A 13,915-nucleotide genomic window follows, 5' to 3' on the forward strand; every position below is an offset into this window, starting at 1 on the left:
GTAGCAGAAAATAAAGGTTTTGCCACCACACTTGCAAATTAATTTGTAATACAGATTGTTGCTGCAGATTCAGAAGATTCACAACCCCGGAACAATTGAGGTATGGAACCTGCAATTTGTCGTTATTGTGCAAGCTTGTAAAACAAATGAATACACTGGTTTCGTGACAAAAAACGAAGGTTATGGACATCGAATTCTGTACCAATCAGTGTACATGCCGATTTTATAACTGTATGTCCAAAAAAAATTCTAGTAAAATTCTGAATATGAAATATCCACTGTCAAACAAGTTGCGACATTATTACAATGTTACTATTATTAATATCACTATTATTATTATTATTATTATTATTATTATTATTATTATTATTACTACTACCATTTTCATTATTATTATTTTTATTATTATTATTATGTTATTTATTTATAAACATACTTCTTATTCATGTTAGGCCCGCAACACACTTGCAGAGTTTTCGCCAGAGAGAAATGTGTTGCGAGAAAATTAAAAAATTGATAACATGGATTCAAATGGACGTCCACACACTGGAAGAGATTCTCGCTCAAGGCAAAAACCTCGCACGAGTTTCTCGCTGAAATCGGTAGCTCAGCGAATTTTCTTGACACATTTATCAAAGATGTTTCACATTTAAACTCTTTATGACGATTGAATGTAGAAAAAGATATGACAGGTAGCGATGAATTGTATTGGTTTTATTTGAAAATGAGGAAATATGGCTGATAATTGCAGTCAGAAACTTATCGAACTTGTACGATGTCACCCATAGGCCTATTTATATGATACATGGGATGAAAACTATAAAAACACGAAACTTAAAAAAGAAATCTGGAGACAAATATCAGATTATCTGAATATAAATAGGGCTATATTTTATTTTGATGAGATATAATAGTATAGATTAAACATTTGAAATAATGTATCTATATGTCTTAACAGTTTACGTAATTTTAATCAGAATATAGCAAAGAATTCTCTATCATATCATGAATGGCAAAAAAAAAAAAAAAAAACTGTGGTCCATTGAATCTGAAATAACGCCTAAACGTATTATCATTCAAATCGAAACCAGTGTCCAAAACTAGCCCTTACTTTCGTAAGATTCATTGTGATTTTCAGATATTTCTGGCTTTAATTTTAGGCCTACTTTTTCTTTTCATTAACAAAATATGTTCATGTAACTCCATTTCCTCATCATCTGAATACTCAGATTCAACATAGCGTTCGTACGTAATTTGTAAAGTATGACAATATACTTACAGGTTATATATTTAAGTACGACAATATACGTAAATACATAACCTATAATATTGCCCCCAACGAGTGATTACTATAATCAGAAAAATGCTTTCCGCAGATGATCTGTGATAGCGAGAACTCGCCAAGTGTGTGGAGGAAGCAAATGTATTGTGAATTTTGTATAAGCCTTTACATCTGTTTGAATTCATCATTCAATGTCCAGCATAGTAATTGCTAGATGAGAAACAACAAAATGAGAAATGTTGTAATCTTAAAATGAAATCTGTTCCTGAACGCAATTGTCTCCGTGTAGTCCAGATAATTCATTGTTCAATACCAGAAATATAATTGCGCGTTATTATTTCATTTTAAATCTAGAAAAAAAAAACGCCCAATTTGAGAACATATCAGGAAATGGAATAACAATTAATACAATTAGATACTGTTAATATGTCTGACATACTAAAAAATGCGCTATAGGCATATCTATATAGTAACAATGAACCACTTACATCGACATCAGTTTTCAGCATAGGAAAGCTGATAGGCACTGGTATGGTATCTTCAACATTTATTGGAACTTCAGATTTCACCACAGGAAAGTTAATAGGCACTGGTGTGGTGTCTTCAACCTTTATTGGAACTTCAGATTTCACCATAGGAAAGTTAATAGGCACTGGTGTGGTGTCTTCAACCTTCATCTCTGATTTCTGATCGTAACTCTGGTCCACACTTTCTGTCTTCATGCCAGACACTTCCAGATGCGATAAATTCCTTTCCTACAGAAGAAAAGGACATCGTGAATAATTGTATTAACTATTTTATGCTCGACCATGCCGAAATGTAGTAATTATACACCTGGTAGCAGACCTTTAATGCATGTCATTAAAGTAACCTACTCATTAAAGGTCAGGTCTTTCAGCCAATGACGACTCAGGTTACAACTGTTCAGCCAATGACAGGTCAGCTTTGTACCGTTATAAAACCACAAGTATCGATTATTCTCGGATATGCAATCGAAAGACAATTAGCGAAAAGTCACGGAGGCTGGAAATCCAATACTGTCGCAGAAGGTTATGTTCTGTTACTATAATAATTAGCGTTAATTGTAAATAATATTCAAATAAATTCAATTTGAAATCTCGTTTTTAAATGTATAATTTAATTTCAATGTTATCTCTGTAGGTTCTTATGGCCTAGCAAGGTCAATGTGGATATCTGTTCCTCGGAAAAAATCAATACTTTCGCGTCTGCGCACATCTCACAACATACGGAACATTGCTGAAGGTCAGATACAAAGAAAATTAATAATATCAAGTTAGAAATATGGTCGAGCATAAAAAGTCGTATGAAACTCGCCTATAATGGTAATTAAGAAGCTCGTATGAAAATTATGAAACTCGCTTGCGCTCGTTTCATAAATATCCATACTCGCTTCTTAATTACCTTCATTATAGGCTCGTTGCATAATGTACTATTAAAGGTGACTTGTTGTGAAACAGCTGCGAATGTGGTTCTATGTGGCAGTCATTGGCTAACTTTCAACACAAGCGACAAATTAAAGAAGAAAATTGAAGGCAGAATAGAAACAAAAACTTAAAGGACACTTGCAATGATGAGAATAGGGCATTAATTTACACAGGGTAATATCTGTACGAAAAAAATATTACTCATATTCTAGAAATACCTCTGATTGAGGTTCTGGCTGATATGTACATCTATTATCACTTGATGATATGTGTCAGAGGAAGAACAATTGTTTGTATACATCTAAAGTCTGATTAGTGTGATATGTAGCTAATTGGCGATGTATGTGTGAAGGGGGAAAGGATCTGGCCACCCTACCGAATTATATCCTGGCTTAGTTGCTTCATAAGTGGTTCCAAGTTGGTACCACTACCGATGTTCAGACTTGTCTTTGAACAGCTGACTAAAGAGGAACTCTAGAAAATGCGTGCAAATGTCTTTTCGAATGTGACATTTTATTACTCACGACAATACGGACGTATTAACACATTAATGTAACGAAACATTGAAAATATCCAACCCCATGAATGCTCATCATACAGAGCACGATTGTTTTGGATTTCGGAAACCTCGTGGCAATGTTATTAAATCTCAAAATTAACATTGCTAGCTCCTTCCCTCTGAAAATACACCATTATGTAGTCGTTTTGGTTAAGAGTACCATCGGAATAATGTATCCCGTAAGAGAAATATTTACAATAACACAGTATAGTATCATTCTAACCTATCTGATATATTTTTCCCCCTTTCTTGACTGTAAATGAGCACAAACGCTACTTAGGTGTAAATTTTTCTGACATTTTGTATATTCGATTCCCTAACCGTTTCAAATTTATATCATTTTACCTTTTAGGTGTATTTCCAAATTATGTAATACGCTTTGTCAAATCTGGCAACCTATTCATAAGGGAAGCTAAATTTATTATTATTATTATAGATGATATATGTAAAGAAATAACTTCTGACTGTTTATTATTTGCAGACGATTTAAAAATTTTTCGTACAATCAAAAGTAGTACTGACTGTCAAACACTTCAATGTGACATTAATTCAGTCGCTAAATGGTCGGAAGAAAATGGTATGAAAATTAATGTATCCAAAACTAATGTAATAACCTTTTCTAGAAAAACTTCTTCACTGAAATTTAATTATTATCTAAATAATGTACTAATAAACAGAACAGATTGCGTAAAAGATTTGGGAATATTCTTTGACAGTAAATTGTATTTTCATAGTCATGTTGATTATATTTACAATCACGCAATCAGAATGCTAGGAATAATACGGTCAATAACTTATTCTTTTTGCACGCCCGATTCTCTTTTAATCTATGCTATACATTGGTGCGATCGAAACTCGAATATGCATCTGTAGTTTGGAACTCGATTACAACTACGGACTCGGCTAAATTAGAAAATATACAAAGAAAATTTATATCCTTATATTCATTCAGATTTTTGCCCATTAATTCCGTGTATAGTTATGAGAGAAAATGTGAATATTTTAATTGTCAAAATCTATATGCTAGACGCCATGAGCTAGATTATCTGTTCTTTTGTAAAGTCCTCAAAGGTGATATATCCTGTGACTCTTTCTTAAACAATATTACCTTACGTATTCCAACAAAAGACATGAGAGCCCACAAACTTTTCTATATTAGAAATTTGAAATTCCTTTCACCAGTCTCCAGATGCATTAAAAATGCCAACATGCATAGCTGCGAATTCGATTGCTTCAATGTATAGACTTAGTTTGCTCTTGGCAATGATTTATCATTTATGTATTCTTTTAGGCATTGTACTCAATTATCATTGTCTCATAGTATTCTTAGTTATGTATTTTAAACTCATCCATTATTTATCCATTCATCTTCATTATTGTAATTAATTGGAATTATATTTATGTGTAATAATTATTTTTGTTTTATGTTTCTGTTATATTTGTGCTGAACTGTTATTGGCCACTGGCTGTTGTACAGCACATTAAATAAATAAATAAATAAAATTATTATTATACATAAATCCTCTATAACAAAGGAGATTTTTAACAAACTCGAACACACTTCTAGACAAATATCCATATTGTGCAAGGTTATTAAGCGGTACCAGTGATAGTGATAGTGGTATAGGTCTCGCAAGTAAGGATTACCGACGGAAGGAATGCGAATCAAACACTGCGATAAGGAAGAGCGGGCGACAGGAAAGGTCACGAGATAACTTGAATGATATTCAGAGTACAGCCAGAAGAGAAATGACATCGATAGAATCAGTCTTGCGTTGTGATAGTTACATTACGACTTTAGTTTGTTCCATTGCATGTGAATACGTGTCTTGTATCGCACGGTATTATTATTATTTCATTCGTAAACATATGTCGCGCGTTTAATTAGCTTCGAATTTTTCTCTTGCTACGTTCTTTATCTCCACAGCGATGTCCTCATTTGTTCATCTTCTTGGAAGAGACAGTACTTCCATCGGCTCGCACCTCTCCCCCCTCGGCGTGCCTACATACACACGTCAAAACAGACAGCAACGCCACCATTGGTTTTCGGTAATCGTTTCTTGCGCGAGCTATAGCAGTCTGTATAATAATTTTTCTATACATTCGTTCAGAAGGTAAGTAGGGAATGGATTAGATCACTTATGAGTTTTCTTTTCTATTTTCATTTGTATCATTGTTGCCACTCATGAAGAAGTAATTCGATTAATGTAGCGATCTAGAACTTGGTTCTTATTTCATATCTACATTTATCCTGCTTGGACATTTTCTGATGACACAGTATTTTTAATAATTCTGAAATATTTCCAAACTGATTTAAGCTTCCAAACATTCCTCTCGAGTACTTGTAAACTCTGGGTATTTTCCTAGTACCCGGTACTCGTTACATAGACCACTCTTACACTAAACCTAGAGTAATTTAAGCTTATTAATCAAATAAATGATTCTACTTACTTTTTTTTTATATGCTCACCTGTATATAATTTCTATTTTATACATATTTCATTGTTATTTTCCATGTGAAGATCATTAAGAACGCTGAATATTACTTAATATCTCCTATCTCTCTTCAAATAGTGTTTATATGCCATGTTAATTTTCATTTGTTTTCATAAGTTAACAATGATGCACATTGGGAGCAACATATAAGAAATTATTTTCCTACACAATCCACGCTATATTCACGTTGTTTTGAAACGATTAATCGAAGATGGTTTGCTTATTGTTTATTACACACACATTTCTATGTAATTTCTATTCCATACGTTTTTTTCCTATCCGAAGATCATTAAGAATGGTGAATATTTTTCATGCTTGTTTCCTGTATTTCTTAAAATAATGTTATGTGGCATGTTAGTTTTTATTTGTCGTTATTTACGTAAAAATGGTGCGCTAAAAATAAAAAATTATAATAATTTCGTACTCACTCCACATCCTGTAATTATTATATTCACATTTGTTTTTCAGTGATTTATTAAAGAATGTACCAGTACCTTCAACTCAAATGTGATGGACCAGTTAATTATTATAAATTAAGTGAATGCAGGTTCGGGAGCCAAGTCTCCAACAGGGGTTTTAGGGGGCGGAGCCCCCTAAAGCAAGAAAGAACACATAAAACGTAACTCGCACCTTCAACCCAAAGGTGATGGACCGGTTAATTACTATAAATTAATTGCTCGAAGGTTTGGGGGCCAAAGTCCCCAACAGGGGTTTTTAGGGGGCGGAGCCCCCTAAAGCAAGAAAGAACACCACAAAATATAACTCGTACCTTCAATGCAAAGGTGATAATATAATAATATAATATAATTATGTTGTACGTAGCAAGATCGATTATTCAATTGATAGGATATTTTATGAGGTTGTCACGACTGAGATATCTATTGTCAATTGCTTTTATTTGTCAGAAGGCATCAAGTTATACTAAATATGTTTAGGATTGGTGACCTACGTATGGAGTACCGGGTACTAGGAAATTACCAAGCTTTGTACATATTTAAGGTCAAAGTCTTATCTGTCAATATGTGGTAGCATGACTTCCATAAATACTGACTGAGTGAAAACAATATATATCTGTTGTAGGACACCAGAAAGCACCTTCGCTGATTACAATTATGTCTCAGAAATTATAATTCAGAACAAAATGTTACGGGCACAGAGAAAAAATCTCTCTCACATGAAATCCATGAGTTTCATACAGAGGAGGCAAACAGAACCGCAGTTGAGCTGTGGACCGGATAACATTAATACCAGTGCCTCTGCATTACTTGATCGTGATGCAGGTCAACAGCTGACAAGGTTGCCAGATAAAGGATACGCAATCGTCGTACCAACTTATGAAAAATGTCGTACAGCATAAAATTGTCGTACCGGTACATGCACCATTTTATTATTTTTATAGATAAAAAAACATGGTTCACAGATCTATATAATATATATATATACAGGGGCGGATGCAAGGGGGGGGGGATTAAGGGTATATATCCCCTCCCGAAATTTTGAGAAATAACGAAACAAGAAACAAAAATAATATTAATTTTAATTCGTGAATGTACATAGGAATTAGAGAGTTTTCCACGTAAATTCTCTTTGTTAAAGTGTTAAATTCCAAGAACTGCAGGAAGACAAACACAGCGTTCTTACTTCAAGACAGAGAGTCATGAAGAGTATTTTAGGCTTTTAATTTTCCTTCTCTTCTTAGACTATTTCATTAGTCAGCTCAAGGACAGGTTTTTAAATCGTAAGGGAATCCTAAAGTCCATACAAACTTTGCTGCCTAAAAACATAGTGCGAGCATCAGATGAAGATTTAGAAACTGCTGTTGAGGCTATAGTAAATCAGCGGCCCAATGATGTTGATGCATCACCAGAGTCTTTCTTCAATGAATTGAAGATGTGGAGAGAAATTTCCTTGATCTGAAAAATCTTCACCTAATACCTACTGTTTTATATCATCTTTGAACAGGTGCAATGAAATTATTTTTCCCTGCACTCGCAAGGCGCTGAAACTTTTCTGCACATTGCCTGTAACTACAGCAACACCAGAACGGTTGTTCTCAACATTGCGGTATTTGAAGACTTACTTGAGGAGCACGATGGGAGCAGACAGATTAAATGGACTGGCCTTGATGTATATACATAAAAATGTAGAAGTAAAAGCTCATGAAGTACTGGATGAAATGTCTAAGAAGCCTCGTTGCCTTCTTCTGTAAATGTCATTCTGTCATTGTTTTTGTATTGCAGCCATTGTAATATTAAAATTAAAAAATTATGTTTTATTTAACAACGCTCGCAATTGCCGAGGTTATATCAGCGTCGCCGGTGTACCGGAATTTCTTCCCTCTGGACTTCTTTTACATGCCAGTAAATCGACTCATATGAGGCCTGTCGCATTTAAGCAAACTTAAATGCCATCGAGCTGGGTTAGGGCAGAATCCGCAACTTCGAGCACAGAAGGCTATACCGACTACGCTACTCAGGCCAACTTGTAAATGTTTGTGACTCGGAAACAAATTGTGAGTATATAAACTTATTTCTCATTACTCCATTTTTACTATCTCCTCAAATCCCTCCCCGAAAAAAAATCCTGCGTCCGCCCCTGTATATATATATATATATATATATATATATATATATATATATATATATATATATATATATATATATATATTATATATATATAATTCTACCACAAAACTTTAGTTCTAATTACGAATATTACTAACTATTGTCCATATCCACAATGACTTTCAACATTCAAACAAATCAGCATCCATTTCTTCATCCAATCAAGAATATTACTAATTGTATTAATATTGATATCCACAGTGACATTTTGTATTCAAATTACAATTTCTTCATCTGTACTATCATTTCCGTAAAGCAAGCACGATGACGCTTTGGCAGCTGAAGATTACATCAAATTAATCCATCTGCAATCGACTTAAACCCGACATCGATAAAAAATGTCGGCGAGTTTAGACTTCTTAATCCTACCGCGATACTATTATATTGACTATTACACTCTTACTACGTCATACTACTTTTGACCAATAAAACGGGACGAAAGGACGTATTTCAACCAATCATGGTTGCTTATCGCACAATTTTATCGCGTCCCTAGCATTTGTTTAATTTTATCGCGTCCTTAGCATTTGTTTAATTTTATCGCGTCCCTAGCATTTGTTTCTTTGTTTGCCAACATTTGAAACTGCGCTGGTCTGGACGTCAAAAATATATATATAATTACAAACCACTCCAGTCGATGCCAGAATTGGAAATAAAACGTGATCAATAAATTTTATTGTAACAGACTTTTTCTACGTCTCTAGTAAAGTAACAAATAAAAATAACAACAAAATTAACAGCTATAATTAAAAACATGTCCTTTGAAAAAAAAGTAGGCCTAAGCAATAATAATCCCACCAGAAATGAAAATAAAACGTGACCAATAAATTTCATTAAAACAAACTTAATTTTTCTACGTCTTTAGTAAAATAACACATAAAAATAATAACAAAATTAATAGCTACAATTAAAAATATATCCTCTGAAAAAAAAAAAAAGACCTAACCTTTATTTCTCTGCAAATTTAGCAGCCTAAGTGACAGAACTTTAACCGGTATCAAATGTCTTTTCGGTTAGACTGAAACATTTCATTGTGAAGTTTAAGGATATAATGTATTCTAACAGTCACAAAGGACTTCAAATTTAAGAGTTTTGTTTCGGCACAGCATTCTTGTGGAAACCCAGGAACCTTTCTGAATCTTTCGGAAATCGGAAAAAGGATCACTCTGGCCTCTTTCTCTTACTGTTGCTACAATTTATAGCACTACAAACGTCTCCTCCTTGTCCCATATTATTATTCCAATTATTATATTTTAGCCATTAACATTTTCATTACAACCAATAACGAACATTTCACAAGCATCAATGTGAAATACGCAACGAGCTAGCACTCGATAGAAATACGACACAGTCCAAAGTCGACCATGGACAGTCTATTGTTTCTAGTTGCTAACCGCTTGGAGCGCTTTATCACGAGATTTGCAAAAAAACACCTCACGCTTCGCGACTGTATATAGTAGACTGTGGTCGTACCTCGTACAATTAAACAAATATAGTCGTACGTATGGCAACCCTGGTAGCTGAAGTTAATGTGAAAATTTCTTTCCGGAGGAGAATAGAACCAGCGCCAGGCCAGCGCATGGCGTCATATATCACACAGCAACACCACGGGACTTTAATTTAATCTACTGCGTATAAAGTGTCAAATGTTGGAATGTGTGCTTTTTGTCACTGTTAGAGAAACAAATAAACAAAATACATAGTAAGATATTTCACTTTACCTCCGACAAGGGTTCATTTCCTTCCATTTCGTATGTGTCATCATGTAGTTGTGAGCCCAGCAGATCAAGTGCAGGTTCCATTTTGATCACACCCAACACAACTGAAAGAAAAGGTTATGTAACTGACAGTGATTAGAAAAACTGTGTTGTGGAGAAACAGTTGCTAAGATCTAATTAGCATCGCTTTATGTTCTTTCACAATACCCTGCCAAGACCCTGGGTTCGCTACCTCCTAGCATCAGGGACTGTCTTGAATTCAACGCAAACTTACAACTCACGTAGCCAATGATTCAGACTCGTTCACGCATGGCTTCTCGTAAAGAATTTTCCTATTCTAGAACAAAATACTTCAACCTCCAGTGATTTAAAAAATGTCTCACTCAGGACAAAATCACTATTATGTTGAAAATTATTTATAAATGATTATGATATTCCATTTTGATTCTGCATACACTACTTATAACACTTGAATATAAGTAAATGATTAACTAGCGGACTTACTCGTGTTAATTATGTAAGTTCGTGCGGCTTACAGCTGTTTCGGTGCTTCATCACACCATCCTCAGAGCCTACTAGATCTCGGCGTCATCTCGAACTTCTCTGCCTGTTATGTGGGAGCATTTGATTGTTGAAAGCTGTTGAAGAGTGGAGTCAAATAGTGTGTCTGTACTGAAATTGATCTGTGTGTTGAGAATTTGATCGGGGTGTGTTTTAGTGTGTCTGTATATTTCATATTGTTCTAGTGTGTTGAGTTTTTGGTTCTTGGGTTGTATGTGTAGGATTTCCATGTCTGGATTTATGTTATTCTATGTATGGTTAGCATTGGTTATGTGATCGGCGCATGTAGATGTATTGTGTCCTCTGGTTATTGCTTTGATGTGTTCTTTGTAGCGTGTTTGGAATGACCTGCCTGTCTGTCCAATGTAGAACTTGTCGCAACTATTACATGTGAGTTTGTATACACCTGTTTGGTCGTATTTATTTGTTTGTGTTTTTTTTGTGTTGAGATGTCTTTGTGGTGTTTTCTGTTGTGTATGCTATGTTGTATTTCTGCTTTTTGAATGAAGATGCGATTTTATGTGTGCTTTTGTTTTCATGTGTTAGTGTGATGTATTTCTTGTGTTCTTGCGTTTGTGTTGTGTTTTGCGTGTTTTTGTGTTTGTTAAGTTTTTGTTTTGTCTTTCTTATGATGTTGTCTATTCTGTTTGGATTGTCACCGTTTTCTTGGGCTACCGGTATGTACTTGATTGTGTTCACTTCTTCATTGCAGTGTTTTATATATATATGCTTGTGTCAATGCTTTCTCTACCCGCAAAGACGATATTCATTGCATTTCCGATACAGCTTATAACGGGGGCAAGCCTCACTGCCTCCCGGATACCTTCGGCAAAACCCTTCTATATTATCCATGAATCGTCAAAAACCCAACATCATCATGCATAGCAAACATAGATAAAAGTATCAGAGTTAACAGTAATGCCTACAAGATGTAAGAGTAGTTCAAAACTGGTATATGTGTATAGCTGGCGTCTTCTACCATACGCCCGCTCCGTTACTGTGCACTTAAGCCATTTTCGTAAGCTTGATGATGCACATTCGACAAACACAGACAAATCTGCTCGTTTTAGTACTTCAAGATAATTGACAGCTGTGAAGTTAGTAATTTATTTAAGTATTCCGTACATTCATATCTAAAACGTAAAAAACTACAACGTACCTCTTCAACACCATCAAACGAAACTCCTGTAACGCTACTAAACAAAACTTTATTGCCCTAGCGAAACGCCAAGCAATACGATCAAGAGTGCCGTGAAAGAGTCGTACCATGGATAAATATATAATAGGATGCGAAACTCACTGAGTTTCCCGTAACACATACTAGAGGCGCTGTTGTAGAATTGATCGTGCTGCCATCTATATGCGGTTAGAGGCGTTATTACATCTAGCAGCGCACCAAGTAGCGAAAAGAGTAACTACTCCGTGCATCCAGCAGCGCACCCAAGTAGCGAAAATAATAACTAATTACTCCGCGTGTCTAGCAGCGCGCCTGGCGGCGAAAAGTTGAACTATATGCAGTAAATATTCCTCCTCCCCCCCCCCGCCCCAAACCCTCAATTTAAAGTAAAACTTTAAAATTTTTATTCCTCACACCATCTTTCACTGAAAATTGTTATTGGAGCCAATAGTTGGAAGAGACGGTCTATTTTACACTACCTTATAATGTAACTAATTAAAATACAGCCAAACAGGGACAGAAAATAAAAGAAAACAAGGTTAGATAATTGGGATTTTATTTTTTAGGTAATAGTGTATAGTGCACTTTAAGTCTGCAAAAACTAGTTACATAATTGAAATTACTATATTACTGTATACTATTTTACAATACATTCAACAACACAATTTTGACAAGATCCATCATATCACTGTTTAACATACACTACATGTGCACTAGGGTTACCAGATTGTAACAATTTAAAAGCAGGTCATTTTAAATGAAAAAGAATTTTCCATATAAAAGCAGGGCATAATAGACTAACTTGATACCTGACGTGACGTCTTTTTACATTCTGTTATATAATTAGGTAATTTGTTTGTCTTTGTACAATAAAACTGATACAAAACTATTATCATGAATAGAATTGAAGTATACGGATTCTAAATTAGCTTTTACCTTATTTAATTTTCGGATTGTTAATACTTCTCTGGTGACTCGACTTGTTTGAGCAAGGATTTTACAAACATAATTCCTCTAATGGACCCCAACTCAATAGTTAACTCTCTTTTGTCCATTGGGAATTGGCAAGAAAGAAAAGCAGGACAATTTCTGATTTTTACGAACCCTGGCAGGATGCAGGACATGTCAAGCGAAATCCAGAACATCTGGTAATCCTATACACACAGATACACTTACATATTTAGTGTGCAGTACATTGGTAAAGTCTATACAACAAATTGAATAATTGAAATTGTGGGGCCCAGTCGGATAAGAGAAAAAGCCACATCTATATACTTATATTTTGGAATGCTCTGCCATCTGTGCTCGTTTACAGATGTAAATGATACCATTTGAATAATGTGTTGTCATATAGTTTAGTCAGAACATATTTCTTCACATTCCAATGAGATATCCTACGTATCGAAATGTATGGTTTGTCCCCTTGTCTGCCTGGACCCATCAACTATTGGTTAGTCAACTGTCCAAAAACAGATTTGGACCCTACAAGTAACACTCATGGGACAATCAGAGCAGGAGGTAATGAGTAAGAGTGGCCAATTCCTTTCTCCCCTCCATTGCATACATCGCTGACTAGATACATATTATATTAATCGGATTTCAGATACTACAAAAAAATGTTTGATAATTGAAACTGTCATATTACTATCTACTATTTTGCAACACATTTTAGACCACTTTTGTAGGATCACATCTAAGGTTCTTAGACATTGTTGTTTGGCATACACATAACGGTAACGTATACCAAAATGTTGTATGTACTGAGGGTCAGAGTGAAATACATGAGCTGCATCACTTACTTGCATTATGTTGGGCAAAAAAGTTTACTAGGTGAACTGAAGGTATGTTAACCCCCAACTTCCAAAGTGAAATATCTCTCTTACATACACACACATGTACCACATACTGTAACTTTGCTCCCTATAATTACACAATATATTTAACATTTGCTAAAAGCATTTTTTTCTGGGGCAAAAAAAAAAAAAATAAAAATATAAAATAATAAAAAAAAAGCTATGAACTTTCCACCAATATGATATTATACCTTTTTGTT

The 13,915-nt window shown here is 34.6% G+C and overlaps 1 protein-coding gene across 3 annotated transcripts in view; it reads right to left on the reverse strand.

Annotated features, from left to right (window-relative positions):
• Positions 1–11,914, reverse strand: part of LOC138691920 (zinc finger protein 665-like) — a 58,875-nt gene extending 46,961 nt beyond the window's left edge. For 2 of the 3 annotated variants that reach the window (XM_069814550.1, XM_069814549.1), the window contains exons 1-3: positions 11,845–11,914; positions 10,128–10,228; positions 1,771–2,037 (exon numbers count right to left, since the gene is read on the reverse strand). In XM_069814550.1, coding sequence (XP_069670651.1) covers positions 1,771–2,037; positions 10,128–10,208 — 348 coding nt within the window. In that variant the 5' untranslated portion in view covers positions 10,209–10,228; positions 11,845–11,914. Of the gene's footprint in view, positions 1–1,770; positions 2,038–10,127; positions 10,229–11,844 lie in introns of those variants that run through there. The other variant, XM_069814547.1, reaches the window with a different exon arrangement.
• Between the last annotated feature and the right edge of the window lie 2,001 nt (positions 11,915–13,915).

This window comes from Periplaneta americana, chromosome 16 (assembly GCF_040183065.1).
Source record: "Periplaneta americana isolate PAMFEO1 chromosome 16, P.americana_PAMFEO1_priV1, whole genome shotgun sequence".
Classification (NCBI taxonomy): Eukaryota; Metazoa; Arthropoda; class Insecta; order Blattodea; family Blattidae; genus Periplaneta; species Periplaneta americana.